The sequence below is a fragment of the Thalassophryne amazonica genome, chromosome 23 (assembly GCF_902500255.1).
Source record: "Thalassophryne amazonica chromosome 23, fThaAma1.1, whole genome shotgun sequence".
Lineage (NCBI taxonomy): Eukaryota > Metazoa > Chordata > Actinopteri > Batrachoidiformes > Batrachoididae > Thalassophryne > Thalassophryne amazonica.
Genome location: NC_047125.1, coordinates 15,111,600 through 15,127,875, shown reverse-complemented (window position 1 = coordinate 15,127,875; position 16,276 = coordinate 15,111,600). Strand labels below are relative to the sequence as shown.

Sequence of the window (16,276 nt, the reverse complement as noted above, 5' to 3'; positions counted from 1 at the left end):
TAGTATCACGAATCAACCACATAGGATTTTTTTTTCTTTGTTTTTGTTTCTCACCACATGCCTCATCACAGACAATCAAGCAAGTTTTAAAAATGTTCCCGTTTCAAGAAAATGTAGTTAATATTTGAATCATTATTTGTTTAATCCACCTGCATTACATAATTGCAGGTGATGTCACAATTATGCACACAAATAGCATGATAATTTTGCGTGCATGCTCATTCACTGCGGTGCGAGAATAGGAGCGGCTAATGCAGCGCTCTTAAAAATTTGTGGCAGAAGTTGCATCTTCAAATAAGTATTGCATTGGTGTCCATCCCTGCAGCTCACATTTCACAGATGTTGGATTTCTTTTTGTCCTCTTCCAGTTGTTGTGGCAGAATTTCTTTTTTTTGTTTTTATTTTTTTGTTGTCTCACCTGTCCATTGTGCGCGTTTCCAGTAATGCGCCAGCTTTTTAGAGTTGGTCTCTTTCAATGTCAAACCTAGTGTTTTTTTTAGAGGCTTGTTGTTTTAATAGTTTTACATCCTCATTGAAGACAACTGTGGATGCTGAAGCTCCTCTGAAAAAGAGAGCCTTAAATCAGAAGTGCCTGACTCCATGGTATAACTCTCAAACTCGCAGCTTAAAGCAGATAACCCGTAAGTTGGAGAGGAAATGGCGTCTCACTAATTTAGAAGATCTTCACTTAGCCTGGAAAGAGAGTCTGTTGCTCTGTAAAAAAAGCCCTCTGTAAAGCTAGGACATCTTACTACTCATCACTAATTGAAGAAAATAAGAACAACCCCAGGTTTCTTTTCAGCACTGTAGCCAGGCTGACAGAGAGTCAGAGCTCTATTGAGCCGAGTGTTCCTTTAACTTTAACTAGTAACGACTTCATGACTTTCTTTGCTAATAAAATTTTAACTATTAGAGAAAAAATTACTCATAACCATCCCAAAGACATATCGTTATCTTTGGCTGCTTTCAGTGATGCCGGTATTTGGTTAGACTCTTTCTCTCCGATTGTTCTGAGTTATTTTCATTAGTTACTTCCTCCAAACCATCATGTCTATTAGACCCCATTCCTACCAGGCTGCTCAAGGAAGCCCTACCATTAAATAATGATTCGATCTTAAATATGATCGATCTAAGGTTAATTATGGAGTTCCACAAGGTTCTGTGCTAGGACCAATTTTATTCACTTTATACATGTTTCCCTTAGGCAGTATTATTACACAGCATTGCTTAAATTTTCATTGTTACGCAGATGATACCCAGCTTTATCTATCCATGAAGCCAAAGGACACACACCAATTAGCTAAACTGCAGGATTGTCTTACAGACAAAGACATGGATGACCTCTAATTTCCTGCTTTTAAACTCGGATAAAACTGAAGTTATTGTACTTGGCCCCACAAATCTTAGAAACATGGTGTCTAACCAGATCCTTACTCTGGATGGCATTACCCTGACCTCTAGTAATACTGTGAGAAATCTTGGAGTCATTTTTGATCAGGATATGTCATTCAATGCGCATATTAAACAAATATGTAGGATTGCTTTTTTGCATTCGCGCAATAGCTCTAAAATTAGAAAGGTCTTGTCTCAGAGTGATGCTGAAAAACTAATACATGCATTTATTTCCTCTAGGCTGGACTATTGTAATTCATTATTATCAGGTTGTCCTAAAAGTTCCCTGAAAAGCCTTCAGTTAATTCAAAATGCTGCAGCTAGAGTACTAACGGGGACTAGGAGAGAGCATATCTCACCCATATTGGCCTCTCTTCATTGGCTTCCTGTTAGTTCGCTCTGACTGCAGGCTTACTTGTAGTTCCTAGGGTCTGTAAGAGTAGAATGGGAGGCAGAGCCTTCAGCTTTCAGGCTCCTCTCCTGTGGAACCAGCTCCCAATTCGGATCAGGGAGACAGACACCCTCTCTACTTTTATGATTAGGCTTAAAACTTTCCCTTTTGCTAAAGCTTATAGTTAGGGCTGGATCAGGTGACATGATTGAACGTACGTATTTGTACCAATGTGAAACATGTATATTGAACTCAATTTAAGTTTCATTTCAAACAGGTAGCACAGTTTCCATGTTGCATTGGCATGTTTGTATCTCGAGAAAACTGGTTGGCTGTTTTCCCAGATGGATTTTTGGAAGAGAATAGAATGGATTGAACTTGAGTAAGAATGAGAATTCCCCATAGAACTCTGAATGATTCAGACCAGTGTTTTACTCAGAAATTAGGAGGTGGCGTTTTAGATGGTCTTCAGTATTTACACCACCTATGTAAAGCTCCTCTATTCCCAAGCTAAACCTCTGTGGTTTGCTTAATCATGCTAACTGGGTGACAGCTCAACAAAGTTGTTGATGTATAATTCCATTTTCTTATTTGCTGCATGTTATATGCCGAGACGGCTTGAGCCGGTGAACTTGACCTGCAGCGGAATTGCGGAGGGACCCAGCAGTGTGGGTGGAGGAAATTCAGTTGCCTCTGTGCACATAAGAGTGGGTGTCAATCTATTGTACATTTTAGAGAGAAACTGTAGAGGGAGGGAAATGGCCACTGCAGTGTCAAAGAGGACCTGGTGTGAAGGCAGTGCAGTTTCCTTGCTGTCATTAATTTTAAGATGCATTTGTCAAACAGTTCCTTGAAGAATATGTTACATGTTTTAATTCAAATAGAGGCAGAAAAGCCTTTGTGTGCCTGTGTGTGTATATGAATCATTGAAACCTGAGGTGGAATAAAAGTAATAGTCTGGATAAATAGCCATCTTCCAAAAAAAAGAAACCCACACAAAATTGAAGGTTTTGTTCTCCTGTCTTCCATCTTACATCTACTGGTCTTATGACTGACGTGTTCACTTTGCCTCTGCTGGGTGTACTGGATGAAATTTCCCAGAAAGCACAAAGTAGAGTGACCATCTTTTTTCTGTATTTCTTTGACTGAATCTGAATTATAAGTATTAAATGTTGAACGCCAGGTTTAAGCGGTGATCCATGGCAGTCGTTAATGGCAATGTCTTTGTTCTGGTTTTGTGATTGCAGGGCAGAGCCTAGGTTATGGATTTGTGAATTACGTGGACCCCAAGGATGCAGAGAAAGCCATCAATACCTTAAATGGCTTGAGACTTCAGACAAAAACCATCAAGGTAAACTCATACTGAACGTCGTTAATGTTGATTTTCATGATTGTTAAGCGTTTTGCTCCCTCAAGCCAAGAAGTCAAATCAGACACACCCGTCTCTTCTTATTCAAGTGAGTGAAATCTGTTGCCATTGACTGGATGAAGAAAGATCTGTATTTTAAATTCACATCTCTGGGTTGGAGTAAAGTATAATGAGGTTGGAGAAATGTGGGGTGGAAATGGAGCCTATTGTTAATCTGGGCACAGACCGCTCTGCCTGGGCCTCAAGTAGAACAGAACTGTTTCTATGGTTTCATGTGCTGTAGCACTGCTGTATGTCTTTACAGGGAGGTGGCTGTCATTAGCATTCATCACACACACACTGTGTGGTGTTGGAAGAACTGATTTGTTTCATATAGTGCAGCAGTGCTACTACTGGATGGTGGATTATTACACTTTTTAATTGGCCTGATGAGTGTGTTTGACAGAGTAATCTCATCAACTCATCTTTGTGAGCAAATTTATATGCCGCTTGCTTGATTTCCGGTAGTCATTAAAATCGGATTTCTATTGTGATCTGCTCCTGAAATGCAGGTCTTAATTTCAGAAACTAATTCAGTTTTTGTGTCAGAATCTGTAGAGACTTTCAAGTCTAGACTTAAGATGCATTTATTCTCCCTCTTGTATGGCTAGCATACTGGCTTAGTATGGTACTATGCTTCCTGTCCTTTTAAAGTCATTTTATTGCCAATGGAACAGGTTTCGGCCTCAACTTAATATAAATTCAGGGTCTGTTACTATAAAGCTTGGGGCTAGTGGCTGGTGATAGTAATTTCTCTGCTTTCCTCTTTATTTACTGCTGATAAATTATACTTTAGGTATAGTTTGTTGGGCAGACTGACTCTGGTTTTTTCCCCTCTCTTTGTCTGCAGTATGTATAGTATGTCCACTGAGGGTATGAGGAAGCCTGGCTGACCCATGCCTGTGGTGCAAACACCTGTGCAGACTTCTCATTAAATGAGTTGTTGTATTTGTTTTGTAAAGTTGTGGTGTTTGATTTCCGGTTTTGTTTCTTCAGCATTGTCAAACTGTGAAGAACTGTTAGAATGGCTGATGCAGTGGTCACCCCTTTTAGTCTAGTGTTTTAGATAGTGTGTGCTTGCTGTAGGGGTTAGTTAGGTTCTACTTTACTTTTATGCAGCTCTGTTATTTGTTGCTATATAAACAAAATAAATTGAAGTGAAATAGAATGTGATTTCATAGTTTTATTTTGAGTAACTGGAAAAATGTTCAAAACATTTTCATGTTGTCATTATGGGGTTTTGAGTAGAATCTTGAAGGAAACAAAAATGGATTTACTCTGTTTTGGAACATGGCTGTAAATAACAGTGTGTAAAAAGCTGAGCTCTGAATGTTTTCCAGATGCACTGTAGAGTTGGAGGCAATGAGGGAGAACCTTTACCTTCATGTTCATTTTGTGAAGTTTTGAGAACATGATGGGTGAAGTTCTTGTTGATTTAAATTTGATTTTAACGGCACCAACTGAAGAGACTGTTGCGCGTCTGCAGAAGAAAATGTTCTAAGCCTGAGATGGGGAAAAAGGTCGAAGTTACAAAATAATTTAGTACACTAATTACTTAAATGTGCATGTTCTCCTGAAGAAGTGAAATGTCATTTTTCCTTTAATAAACTTCAAATCTGAATGTTTAACATTTTAATATCAGCTTGGGTGTGATCACAGTATTAAATCATTAATCCTCAGGTATACAACTTGCCTTTATAATTGTGCACACAATGTACATGGACGTAACTGATATGGCAGGGCGGTGTCATTTAGTGAGCTGTTGCAGTTGATCTGTTCCTCTTACTCCAGAACTAGACAAGAGGCTAGTCCACATTAAAGTGGCTTCAGACTGAAAGTGAAACAAAGTTTAGACTCTGCTTGTCCAGTGAAATTGCTCTTGTAGATGATCAGGTGCAAATTTTGTCAACAGCATAAATGTTGGCATACATGTGTGACAGGCATCTATTTTCCCATGCAGTGGACCTGTTTGCGCCACTGCAGACTAATTGTACAGTTGATCAATGAAAGTCATTTTCACCCTCTGGGTTCATGAAGTACATTCCATTAATCTCATGAGCAGCAAGCTGTATTTTGTCACATTCAGTTTTCTTGAGTGTATGTTTGTGGTTAGAATTTGAACCACTTAAATCAGATGTCCATCTCATATGGTGCAGCCTTATTATAGCTTTCAGCCCTGTTTATATCACAGCAGAACTTTCAATTTGTACAGATTAACAGAAGGCGCTTTATATTGTAAGGCAAGGCCATACAATAATTACGTAAAAACCCCAACGGTCAAAACGACCCCCTGTGAGCAAGCACTTGGCGACAGTGGAAGGAAAAACTCCCTTTTAACAGGAAGAAACCTCCAGCAGAACCAGGCTCAGGGAGGGGCAGTCTTCTGCTGGGACTGGTTGGGGCTGAGGGAGAGAACCAGGAAAAAGACATGCTGCGGAGGGGAGCAGAGATCAATCACTAATGATTAAATGCAGAGTGGTGCATTCAGAGCAAAAAGAGAAAGAAACACTCAGTGCATCATGGGAACCCCCCAGCAGTCTAAGTCTATAGCAGCATAACTAAGGGATGGTTCAGGGTCACCTGATCCAGCCCTAACTATAAGCTTTAGCAAAAAGGAAAGTTTTAAGCCTAATCTTAAAAGTAGAGAGGGTGTCTGTCTCCCTGATCCGAATTAATTTGTCTGTAAATTAATCCATCTTAATTTACAGACAAGTGTCTGCTCATTTTAGTCTGACGAAATATCAGTTTGTTGCCCATTCAATTTTTGATACGCAAGCACGGGAAAGACTTTAATGGACGAACAAACGTTTGGGCTATATCTGTTTGTAGGTTTCTTATGCACGTCCAAGCTCCGCTTCCATCAGAGATGCAAACTTGTATGTCAGTGGTTTGCCAAAAACCATAACTCAGAAAGAACTGGAGCAGCTCTTCTCTCAGTATGGGCGCATCATTACCTCACGCATACTGGTGGACCAGGTGACTGGTGAGTACTTGTACATCTTGTGTTTGAGAAATGCATTAAAATCGACAAAAAAAAAAAAAAAAAAAATCTAGTTTTCCATGAGAGACTTAGATGTGAAGTTGCAGGACTTCAGTGTTGGAGATTTGTCTTCCCTAGTCTTGCTATTATTTGCACTTGTGTTCTTTTGCTCTTGCTTTGCTTTCTTACATCCCCACGTATATAACACTGGTTTGTCTTGAAGTGCCGTTGGAGCTGATTATTATTTTATTGTGCAAAAACTATAACTGAACTGCTCTGCCTTAGTCAGAGATGGGAAAAGTTTTGGATTGTCAACATGAAGTCCTGAGTGCAAATCCTGGACACAATACCTTTGTCCTTGGGCATAAGATTTCATCTGGATTGTCCTGGTCTGCACACATGCAACTGGGCATCAGTCTTGGGTGGGCACCAGCACCAATGGTGCACCGAGCTTGTGTAAAATGACATAAAGTGGTTAATGCTCAATAAGATCCACTTTTTTTTATATCTTATTCAGAATCCATGGTCACTTGAAAGCATTTTTGTAGTGACGTCACCACAGTTCCAAACAATGTATTGCCTGCAAATTGACATTTAAATAGATTACGTTTTTGCTTTCCAGTATTTTTCCTCAAAACTGTTATTGGTGGGGGTCGTTGGCAACTGATTAAGAAAATTGAAGTGTTGTTGTTTTGTTTTTATGTTTTCGGGCCTGGGTGTTCCAAATTGGCACATTGTAGGCCTATTTTGGATGAAGCGATCCAAGCAGACATTGTTTGCAAAACTACTCAAAGCAAATTAATTGGCATGTTTTGTGTCAATAATGAAATAACATTAAAGCTCCCATTGAAGTTGTACCAGAGTAATAGTCTCACTTTATTGGGCAAAACTCACTTTACAACACAGCGTTTCCCTTTGTGAGAGTAACACCAGACAGAAGCTCAGTGTAGCACATTTGCGCTCAACAGTCTGCCATTGTTTTAACGTGAGGATTATTTAATTCCAAAAATGAGTCAGATGGCCAAATAGTTTGGACAACATTTGATGTGGAATGGACAGAAGATATCATCAAATGGAGAGTAAATGCTGGCCCACAGCAGTGGCTTTGTGGGGGGAGCTGTGTGCACACCGCAGTTAGTGCCGTTTAAAATGAGGATTCCTAAATTCCAAAAATAAACAAGTTGAACAAATAAATAAATGTGCATGGGACAACATTGGATGTTTGTTAGATGCAGTTTGTACAGAAGAAATTGTCAGATGTAGTGATGGCAAGTCCGCAGTGTTGGAAACAGTACAAGGGGAAAAAATTAGTCCAATTTATTTATCAGCTCTTGAATTTGGCTTTGGACATTGTTGTGGTGTTTTCTTTTTTCAGTGCTTTGAGTCCTGGCAAAGTGATATTGTTGTTAATGAATGTTGTGATTTTTGTGTGTAGAAGTTGGACAACCTCCCAGTGTAGTTAAAAAAAAAAAAAAAAAAAAAAGAATTTCAACAGTTTTTGTTGCTGCACACAGATCTTTGGTATTTGGTAGTTTTGGTATTTGCAGAATACCCTGGAGTTGTAGCACATTTGTGTGTGTGTTTTGTATTTAATCTGCATTGTGGAACTCCTGGTAATATCCATAAGTATTCACTTGACACAAAAATTACTTGACTTCTGATTTTTATTTGGTGGTTGATCAATAAGCCAGATGTTCCAACTGATAACAGATTGAATCAATCAATCAATCAATTTTTTTATATAGCGCCAAATCACAACAAACAGTTGCCCCAAGGCGCTTTATATTGTAAGGCAAGGCCATACAATAATTATGTAAAACCCCAACGGTCAACTCAGACGACCTGTGGAATCGTTTTGCGTAATTGCTTCATTTGCTCATTAGACAAGGTATTGTGATAAGATACTCGATGTGAAAATGATGGTAGTGTTTGTGACGCAGTATAACAGATGTCATGTTGCTGACCCAGGTGTATCCAGAGGAGTTGGCTTCATCCGCTTTGACCGACGGGTGGAGGCTGAGGAAGCCATCAAAGGTCTGAACTGCCAGAAGCCGCCTGGTGCCACAGAACCCATTACAGTGAAGTTTGCGAACAACCCGAGCCAGAAGACCAGCCAGGCTCTGTTGTCCCAACTGTATCAGTCACCCAATCGAAGGTACCCGGGACCCCTCGCGCAGCAGGCACAACGCTTCAGGTAAGTGGAGCAAAGCTGTTTTAAACAGGCTTACTTGGGTATCATGTTTAACGTAAACTGTTGGACTGTCAATAAAGATCTAAACTTGAAAATGTGTTTATAGGGTTTTCTTTTGTTGCGTGTGTTTTGGGAGATGAAGTGCAGTATTTCACGTCTGTTTATTAACTGGTTTTCATATCGTGAGTGTCGTTAACGGTCGTCCTTGTCTCAATTTTATGCAATTACCTCCACGTTGAGTTGAACAGAAACACTTTTTGTACTTTTACTTCTGTGCACCACCACAATTGATTTCAAACGGAAGGACAAAGTTTGACTTAGTGTTGAAGGGCAAAGCCTAAAAGTGCATTTTGATTGTTATATTTGCAAAGGCAAGCGACAAAGAACTCGCTGTCCAAAAGTTTATAGGCAAGATTTTATAATTGGTGTCAAAAATAATTTTTCAAGGTTTTATTGGTCTTATTTGTTGTTTTCTTCATAGATTGGACAACCTTCTCAACATGGCCTATGGAGTGAAAAGGTAAACCAGTTCCCGAGTTCATGCTTCCCGCTTGGAATGTCAGTCATGTAAAACAAACTATGACCTGAACCTCCAATCAAACTAGAACTTGTATGACTTTTTATATAGTGTATGACCTAGATTTGACAAGTGCTGGGTTTAAAAGATTGAGTTGCCGATTTTAAATCTATTCTTGTTTTAATTCACACATCGATTCATACATCCAAAGATCAGCTTTAAAATATATATGCACCTTTTTGCCAGTGTTAAAACAGTGTGCCTGCTGCAGTTGGCAGTTTTGCTGTTTCAGATGGGAAAATGATCATTTCCCGACATGATTGTGGATGTGCTGCTTCTGATTTAGAAGCGGCACCTCTGCAATTTTTTCATCAACCTCTGTCAAAGCCACTTAAAGATGTCTGTCATGACTACCGGGACTGTCTGCTGTTGCGTGCCAGAAAAGAGAACTGTCTGTATTTTCTTTTTCTTCATTCTTTGTCATGTGCATTTTTTTGTGGGACAGCCACAAAGGTTCTCTGGTGTGGACTGTGGGAAAACTTTTCCCATAGCCGCTCTCTCCTGCTGCATGAGTACTTTAGGAGAACTTTCCTGCCAGCGCGCTATTGATAAGTGACTGAAAATATGTAATTTGGCAAATGTTCATTTTCCTTGGATGTACAGTTATAAGTTGACCCACTTTTTGCGGTATGTCTTTCACGGAGCGACATCGTACAGAAGGACCACGGCGAGAAGTGTCTTAAGATAAAAGAAACTAGAAAAAGCTCACTGTATCTTGTCATCAGGACGTTAAGTGTGGTAAGAATTTTTCTCTCCTGAGAAAAACATTTTGCTTTATATTAATGTAGACTTTGTCATAGGAAAAACATCACTGACTTGTCATGGATTTACAGGATTTCACATAAGAATATAAGTTGACTTTTTATTAAAGTAGACTCTTCTTTAATGGGAGAAAAAAAAAAACATTGTGGCTTTTAATGAATTTACAGGAATTCACGCAGTAAGTGACTTTTTAACTATAAAGTATGTTATTTTACCACGATTTTCAAAATATTCTACAAGCTTTCACTGTGTTTTTTGAAATGCTTTAAAAGTCTCTAAATTCTTAATGAATTTAATGTAGTTTAATTGTTCTGAGTTTAGGCATAATTAGGTTTTCAATTTAAAGGGAAATCATTCCAGGTCCTACTTCCATGTCATATTGTGGTGTTTTAAAATGATCATTGACCGTTCAAATGAACGGTTTAATCTAGGATCATTTAAATCCATGGTTCTTTTGAGTTTTTTGTTTTTTTTCTTCCAGCAGATGCTGAAAATGTATCATTAAATGCAAAATTACTTTGGTGTGTGTGGACCCCAGACGCCCTGTTATAATGAAATAATGCTGAATTTATGTGGAAATATTTTTTGTCCAAAAGCTTTAGTTTTAAAGATGGAACATTAGGTCGGTGACACCAGATAGATATTTTGGCAAGTATTCCAAATTGTTCATTGGGGTCATATTGGTCTTGAACAGTTATCTGCCCCTAAATGATGTGCATACATGTCTCAGTTAGGTCCTCTAGTAACACAGCTTTAGTGGGTGCACTCAAATGCTTTTCTAAAGGTCACGCTCAGGAGTAGACATGGGGTCAAAGAGTATAGAGTACCAAGAGACTACACTCATGCATTTTTGTCACTACCCAGTGGAAGCGCTGCTGCCATCTTGGACTGCTAATGACAACATCAGCATTCACAACAGTGTAATTTGACATACTTTTTTGTTTTGATTTGATAATTACTTGGGTTTTCTGTCATTGTGAGCAGAATACTGAAGATGTCGTGGACTTTCAGCTCTTAAGTGACTTTTTCTGGTTGTTGTGCTGGTTAAGAAACACGCTAGGATCAAACACAGGGGACTTGATTAAAAATGCTGCAATGATTGTCACACAATTCCCCGATAAGGAATTAAAGTAATTCCAGATAGGTTTTTGTCAGGCTGTAACAGAAACAGCGCCCACAGGTCAGATAAGTTCAGTTACTTACTGCTTCAGAATGTCGTTTTAAAGAATGCTTTCCTCCTTATGTCTGCTGGCTGGGGATTTAACAGAAGTACATAGATCAACAGCGTCTGGTTGGGGTTGTGTTTGGACAGAGATATGAACTTTCAGAAACTTGTGGTCTAATGACGAATAATGCATCGTAAAGCGTAATCTACTGATGTCAACTTTGATGACTGAGGAAGAGTAACAATGATGGATGTGTTGAGTTTGTAGCGCTGTGGGCTCAGTACATGTTATCTGTATCTGAGCGAGCGAGGTTTATAATGTAATTATATGGCTGTTTGGAGATGTGTTTTCATCTTGTTGGTCTTAATTTTACATGTCTACTTTCAGCTCGTTTGCCGTTAATTCCTCCAATTCAAACTTTGTTGTTGTCTACTGGCCAAAAAGGCCCTCGCACTTGCTGTCCATTCTCAATTTCACCCTTAAGGAGGTAAGCTTAAAAGATTTAGCCATTTCTCAATAACATCACGGAACCTTGTATTCAGACAGTTGAAACGGACGAGAGAATCTAATTTGAAAACTGCCGGAGAACACGGTAGTTGGGATGGGCATTTTGGACCAACACAAGTCATTGCGAGGCTGTAAATTTTAAAGGGCATATTCCTCTAAAATCAACACTATCTTTGAAAAAATGTATTGACCAGATTATAAATTTCTTCCAGGTCTTGTCCGGACCCTGATAAGAGAGTGCGTTTTGGTGCAGCATCATTATGGAATCACCGGCCTCGGAGGATGTTCGTTCAGTTGTTTAATTTTGTAGAAAAAAAGCAGATCACAGACATGACACAAAACTAAAGTCAATTCAAATGGCAACTTTCTGGCTTTAAGAAACACTATAAGAAATCAAGAAAAAAGATTGTGGCAGTCAGTAACGGTTACTTTTTTAGACCAAGCAGAGGAAAAAAATATGGAATCACTCAATTCTGAGGAAAAAATTATGGAATCACCCTGTAAATTTTCATCCCCAAAACTAACACCTGCATCGTATCAGATCTGCTCGTTAGTCTGCATCTAAAAAGGAGTGAACACACCTTGGAGAGCTGTTGCACCAAGTGGACTGACATGAATCATGGCTCCAACACGAGAGCTGTCAATTGAAACAAAGGAGAGGATTATCAAACTCTTAAGAGGGTAAATCATCACGCAATGTTGCAAAAGATGTTGGTTGTTCACAGTCAGCTGTGTCTAAACTCTGGACCAAATACAAACATGGGAAGGTTGTTAAAGGCAAACATACTGGTAGACCAAGGAAGACATCAAAGCGTCAAGACAGAAAACTTAAAGCAATATGTCTCAAAAATCGAAAAATGTACAACAAAACAAATGAACGAATGGGAGGAAACTGGAGTCGACGTCTGTGACCGAAGCGTAAGAAACCGCCTAAAGGAAATGGGATTTACATCCAGAAAAGCTAAACGAAAGCCATCATTAACACCTAAACAGAAAAAAACAAGGTTACAGTGGGCTAAGGAAAAGCAATCGTGGACTGTGGATGACTGGATGAAAGTCATATTCAGTGATGAATCTCGAATCTGCATTGGGCAAGGTGATGATGCTGGAACTTTTGTTTGGTGCCATTCCAATGAGATTTATAAAGATGACTGCCTGAAGAGAACATGTAAATTTCCACAGTCATTGACGATATGGGGCTGCATGTCAGGTAAAGGCACTGGGGAGATGGCTGTCATTACATCATCAATAAATGCACAAGTTTATGTTGATATTTTGGACAATTGAAAGGATGTTTGGGGATGATATCATTTTTCAAGATGATACTGCATCTTGCCATAGAGCAAAAACTGCAAAAACATTCCTTGCAAAAAGACACATAGGGTCAATGTCAATGAGCAGATCTGATTTGATGCAGGTGTTAATTTGGGGGCTGAAAATTTACAGGGTGGTTCCATAATTTTTTCCTCAGAATTGAGTGATTCCATATTTTTTTCCTGTTTGGTCTAAAAAAGTAACCGTTACTGACTGCCACAATCTTTTTTTTTTTTTTTCTTGATTTCTTATAGTGTTTCTTAAAGCCAGAAAGTTGCCATTTGAAATGACTTTAGTTTTGTGTCATGTCTGTGATCTGCTTTTTTTTTTTTCTACAAAATGAAACAACTGAATGAACATCCTCTGAGGCCGGTGATTCCATAATTTTTGCCAGGGGTTGTATCCTGAGGAACGAATGTTTAGCTACCGTCAGGTCGCTATGCCTGCAGCTACTTCATCCACTTCATGGTTACACACAGTCATTCTGAGTTGCTTATTGTTTACAAATGGAATTTGTCTTTAAAGATTCTTGTATTGCAATCAACATACAGTACATCTCTCTGCATCTGTGTATTCCAAAAAAAAACACAAGGCAGACTGTGACTTTAACCAGACTTGTATGATGTCGTTGTACATAAAAACTGTTTTAGATTAACAAAGATGGATGTGAAATGTGCAGAACTGTTTCCACAACATGCACATTCAAGTTCAATTACTAATATTCACTGTTCATACGTGCTGACAGCGGTGCAGTGATGCGCTTTAATCTGGGTATGATGTCACAACACGGTGTTTTGATTAAAGCGTTGTCTGCTGCTTGTCTACATAACAAAGGACCGAATTTTAGTCTCTGACTTGGTATTGCATAAAATTGCATACTTGTATTTTCAGCTTTGCGTAGCTCACCTTGATCTATTATGGACAGCCGTGTCCCGTGTTAAACTTGGTTGCATCAGATGCCTTTCAGGAGTCTTCAGAATGTCACTTTGTCAGAATGTCTAGGCTTAGTTTTAAAGAATGCTTTCCTCCTTTATGATTGATGTCAAATCCTGGGAAAGCTCAAAGGCCATCACTGGCTTGTGATCCGTGTTCGTCACGCTCGGTGGCTGATGTTGCCAAATCTTCCTTTTCGTCCTTGATTGCGGTTGCGCACCTGTCGTGGTCGCTGTTTTCTTGAGTGGCCAAATAGAGCAGCTAATCTTCAGTGACACCTGCTGCAATAATTTATAACCTTTTCATGCATGCACTTTGATTTTTTTTTTTTTTTTTTTTTTTTTTTTTTTTTTTTTTTTTTTTAGGTCTGGAAACTGTAATGTTGTCAGAGCCAGAGCTCTCAAAATATTCTCTGTGCTATTCCGTTTCGGCACTAATTTACAATTTTTTATTTGTTGGGTTTTCCACCAGGAAAAAAGTAAATGAATAAAAAAATTCAGCCTTATAGGTCCAAGATTGTAAGCACACTTTATATATGCTTCCTGCCGTTAAAATCAAAAAACGTTGAGTAATGTTAAACTAGTGCTAATCAATGGGATTGTGTGTTTGGGGTGGGGGGAATCCTACAGCTCAGCTTGTTGCAACAGTGCTGTGATCATGGTGATAATTTGACAATTCTGGTCTGGAAGCCCCCGGTCACAAATGAGACAAACCATTAATATCTGCTGTTGGCTTGATGGTGAAATTGCCATTTGCGACCAACCATTGGTTTCCCTCCCCCGATGAATTACATCCCATCTGATGTGGGTTTGTCACTTAAACAGTACCACTTGTGTTCTGCAGCAGGTTCTCCCCCATGGCCATTGATGGCGTGACCAGCTTGGCTGGCATCAACATCCCAGGACACGCAGGAACTGGTTGGTGTATCTTTGTCTACAACCTGGCCCCAGACGCCGACGAAAGTATCCTTTGGCAAATGTTTGGGCCATTTGGTGCTGTGACAAATGTCAAGGTTATTCGTGACTTCAACACAAACAAGTGCAAAGGATTTGGTTTTGTCACCATGACTAACTACGACGAGGCTGCCGTGGCCATCGCCAGCCTGAATGGATATCGCCTTGGGGACAGAGTGCTGCAAGTCTCGTTCAAAACCAACAAAACACACAAAGCCTAAATCCCACTGAGATTGTTTTGAGGAAACTTGGTAGGATAAATAGAAACAAAATGGAAATGTATCGACTGTAACTTTCTACATTAGTAAAAACAGCTTTGTAAATTGGTGTTATGAAGATAAATAATATTTAGCGTCCAATGTGGATTTGGTTTATTTTTTGTCTTTATGCTTTAGAGTCTTCTCAATCTGCTTTGAAACTGAACAAAATTGTAGGTTTTCATGCCTGCAAGAGTGAATTCTCATCTTCACGGATGAAACACGTGAAACGTTATTAACGGCTTTGTTTTTGTCATTTTGTTGCACTTTGAAACAGTAAGTCTTGTAAGGTTCTATGTAGTGGAATATATAATTTTTGTCTTGATTTGCTTTGGCTATGTTTTGCCTTCAGCGATTAGCAAGCACTTTGGTTGAACTGTTGGAGCTTTGATTTTTTTTTTTTTTTTTTTTGGAAGTATTCTGTTTGTAACATTTATTAGTTGGCTGCTTAAAAGTTGCTTATTGTTAACCTAATGGATAAAAAGTAAAATGACAAAAAAAACTTCTTAAAGCAGTACCTTGCCAAAGAGCTAAGAACCTCTTTGATGTGGGTTTAAAAAGCATCTATTTTTATAAAAAGAAATTTGGAGAAACTTTTTACTGGACCTGGAGCAAAATATTTTGACTTGGATACTTTGAGAAATATCTTCATATGACACCTTGTGAGCTTTTGAACTTTACAAGAAAGTTTGCAGCGGTTGAAATTTCTGGAGAGATTTATGATAAAGATACCTTTTGAGATCTTTGTATTATCTTTAGAGTCTAGAATCAGTGGCAGTGCTGGTTACATTTGTGAAAACGTGTCGATTCCCCCCTTCCCCCTCTCAGTAATCCTTGGGTTTTGGAGCTTTTGCAACCCTTTTCCATGCGATTTGGCAACGGACAACGGAAAAATTAAAATGTTTGTATGCAACAGTGCATGCAAAATTAATGCAAATCTTAAAGGTTAACTGGGGGATAAAAATCACATAGTTCTGTAGAGAAAGAGCTCCATGGTGTGTTGTGGTGTATTTACATCATCATTAGACTGTTTTTTGTTTTGTCTTAACCAATAAGGGTTTTTACAGGCTTTGTATGACGGCTTGAGGACGAGCTGTTGAAGGTAGCAGCTTCAGAAAATTGAATAATAGAACAAATTACTCTTGTGCTTTGAGCTTTGTACATAAGTCCATTTTATGTTAAGTATTTAGCAGACTACTTCTGGTTCTTGTTTGGACTCCAGTGGAAAATGTGATTATGTACCCTTCCCACCCCTCATTTCTTTACAGAGTATGTAAAGTATTTTTACTTTAAGATTGTTTTCAATTTTGGTTTTTCTTAAGTTGATATCTTTTTTTTTTTTTTTTTTTTTTTTTTTTTTTTTTTGTCCAATGGAACAGCATTACAGTGCATCAACTTTGTTGGTTGTTTGGTCTGTAGTCTTGTTTCGTTCCAAAAAATAAGTA

At 38.8% G+C, this 16,276-nt stretch overlaps 1 protein-coding gene across 2 annotated transcripts in view; it reads left to right on the top strand.

The window, feature by feature from the left end:
* elavl2 (ELAV like neuron-specific RNA binding protein 2) overlaps nt 1–15,943 on the top strand; it is a 74,998-nt gene extending 59,055 nt beyond the window's left edge. The window contains exons 4-8 of one of the 2 annotated variants that reach the window (XM_034164251.1): nt 3,031–3,134; nt 6,021–6,174; nt 8,140–8,365; nt 8,844–8,882; nt 14,468–15,943. In XM_034164251.1, coding sequence (XP_034020142.1) covers nt 3,031–3,134; nt 6,021–6,174; nt 8,140–8,365; nt 8,844–8,882; nt 14,468–14,795 — 851 coding nt within the window. In that variant the 3' untranslated portion in view covers nt 14,796–15,943. Of the gene's footprint in view, nt 1–3,030; nt 3,135–6,020; nt 6,175–8,139; nt 8,366–8,843; nt 8,883–14,464 lie in introns of both variants that reach the window. The other variant, XM_034164250.1, reaches the window with a different exon arrangement.
* Nucleotides 15,944–16,276: the final 333 nt, after the last annotated feature.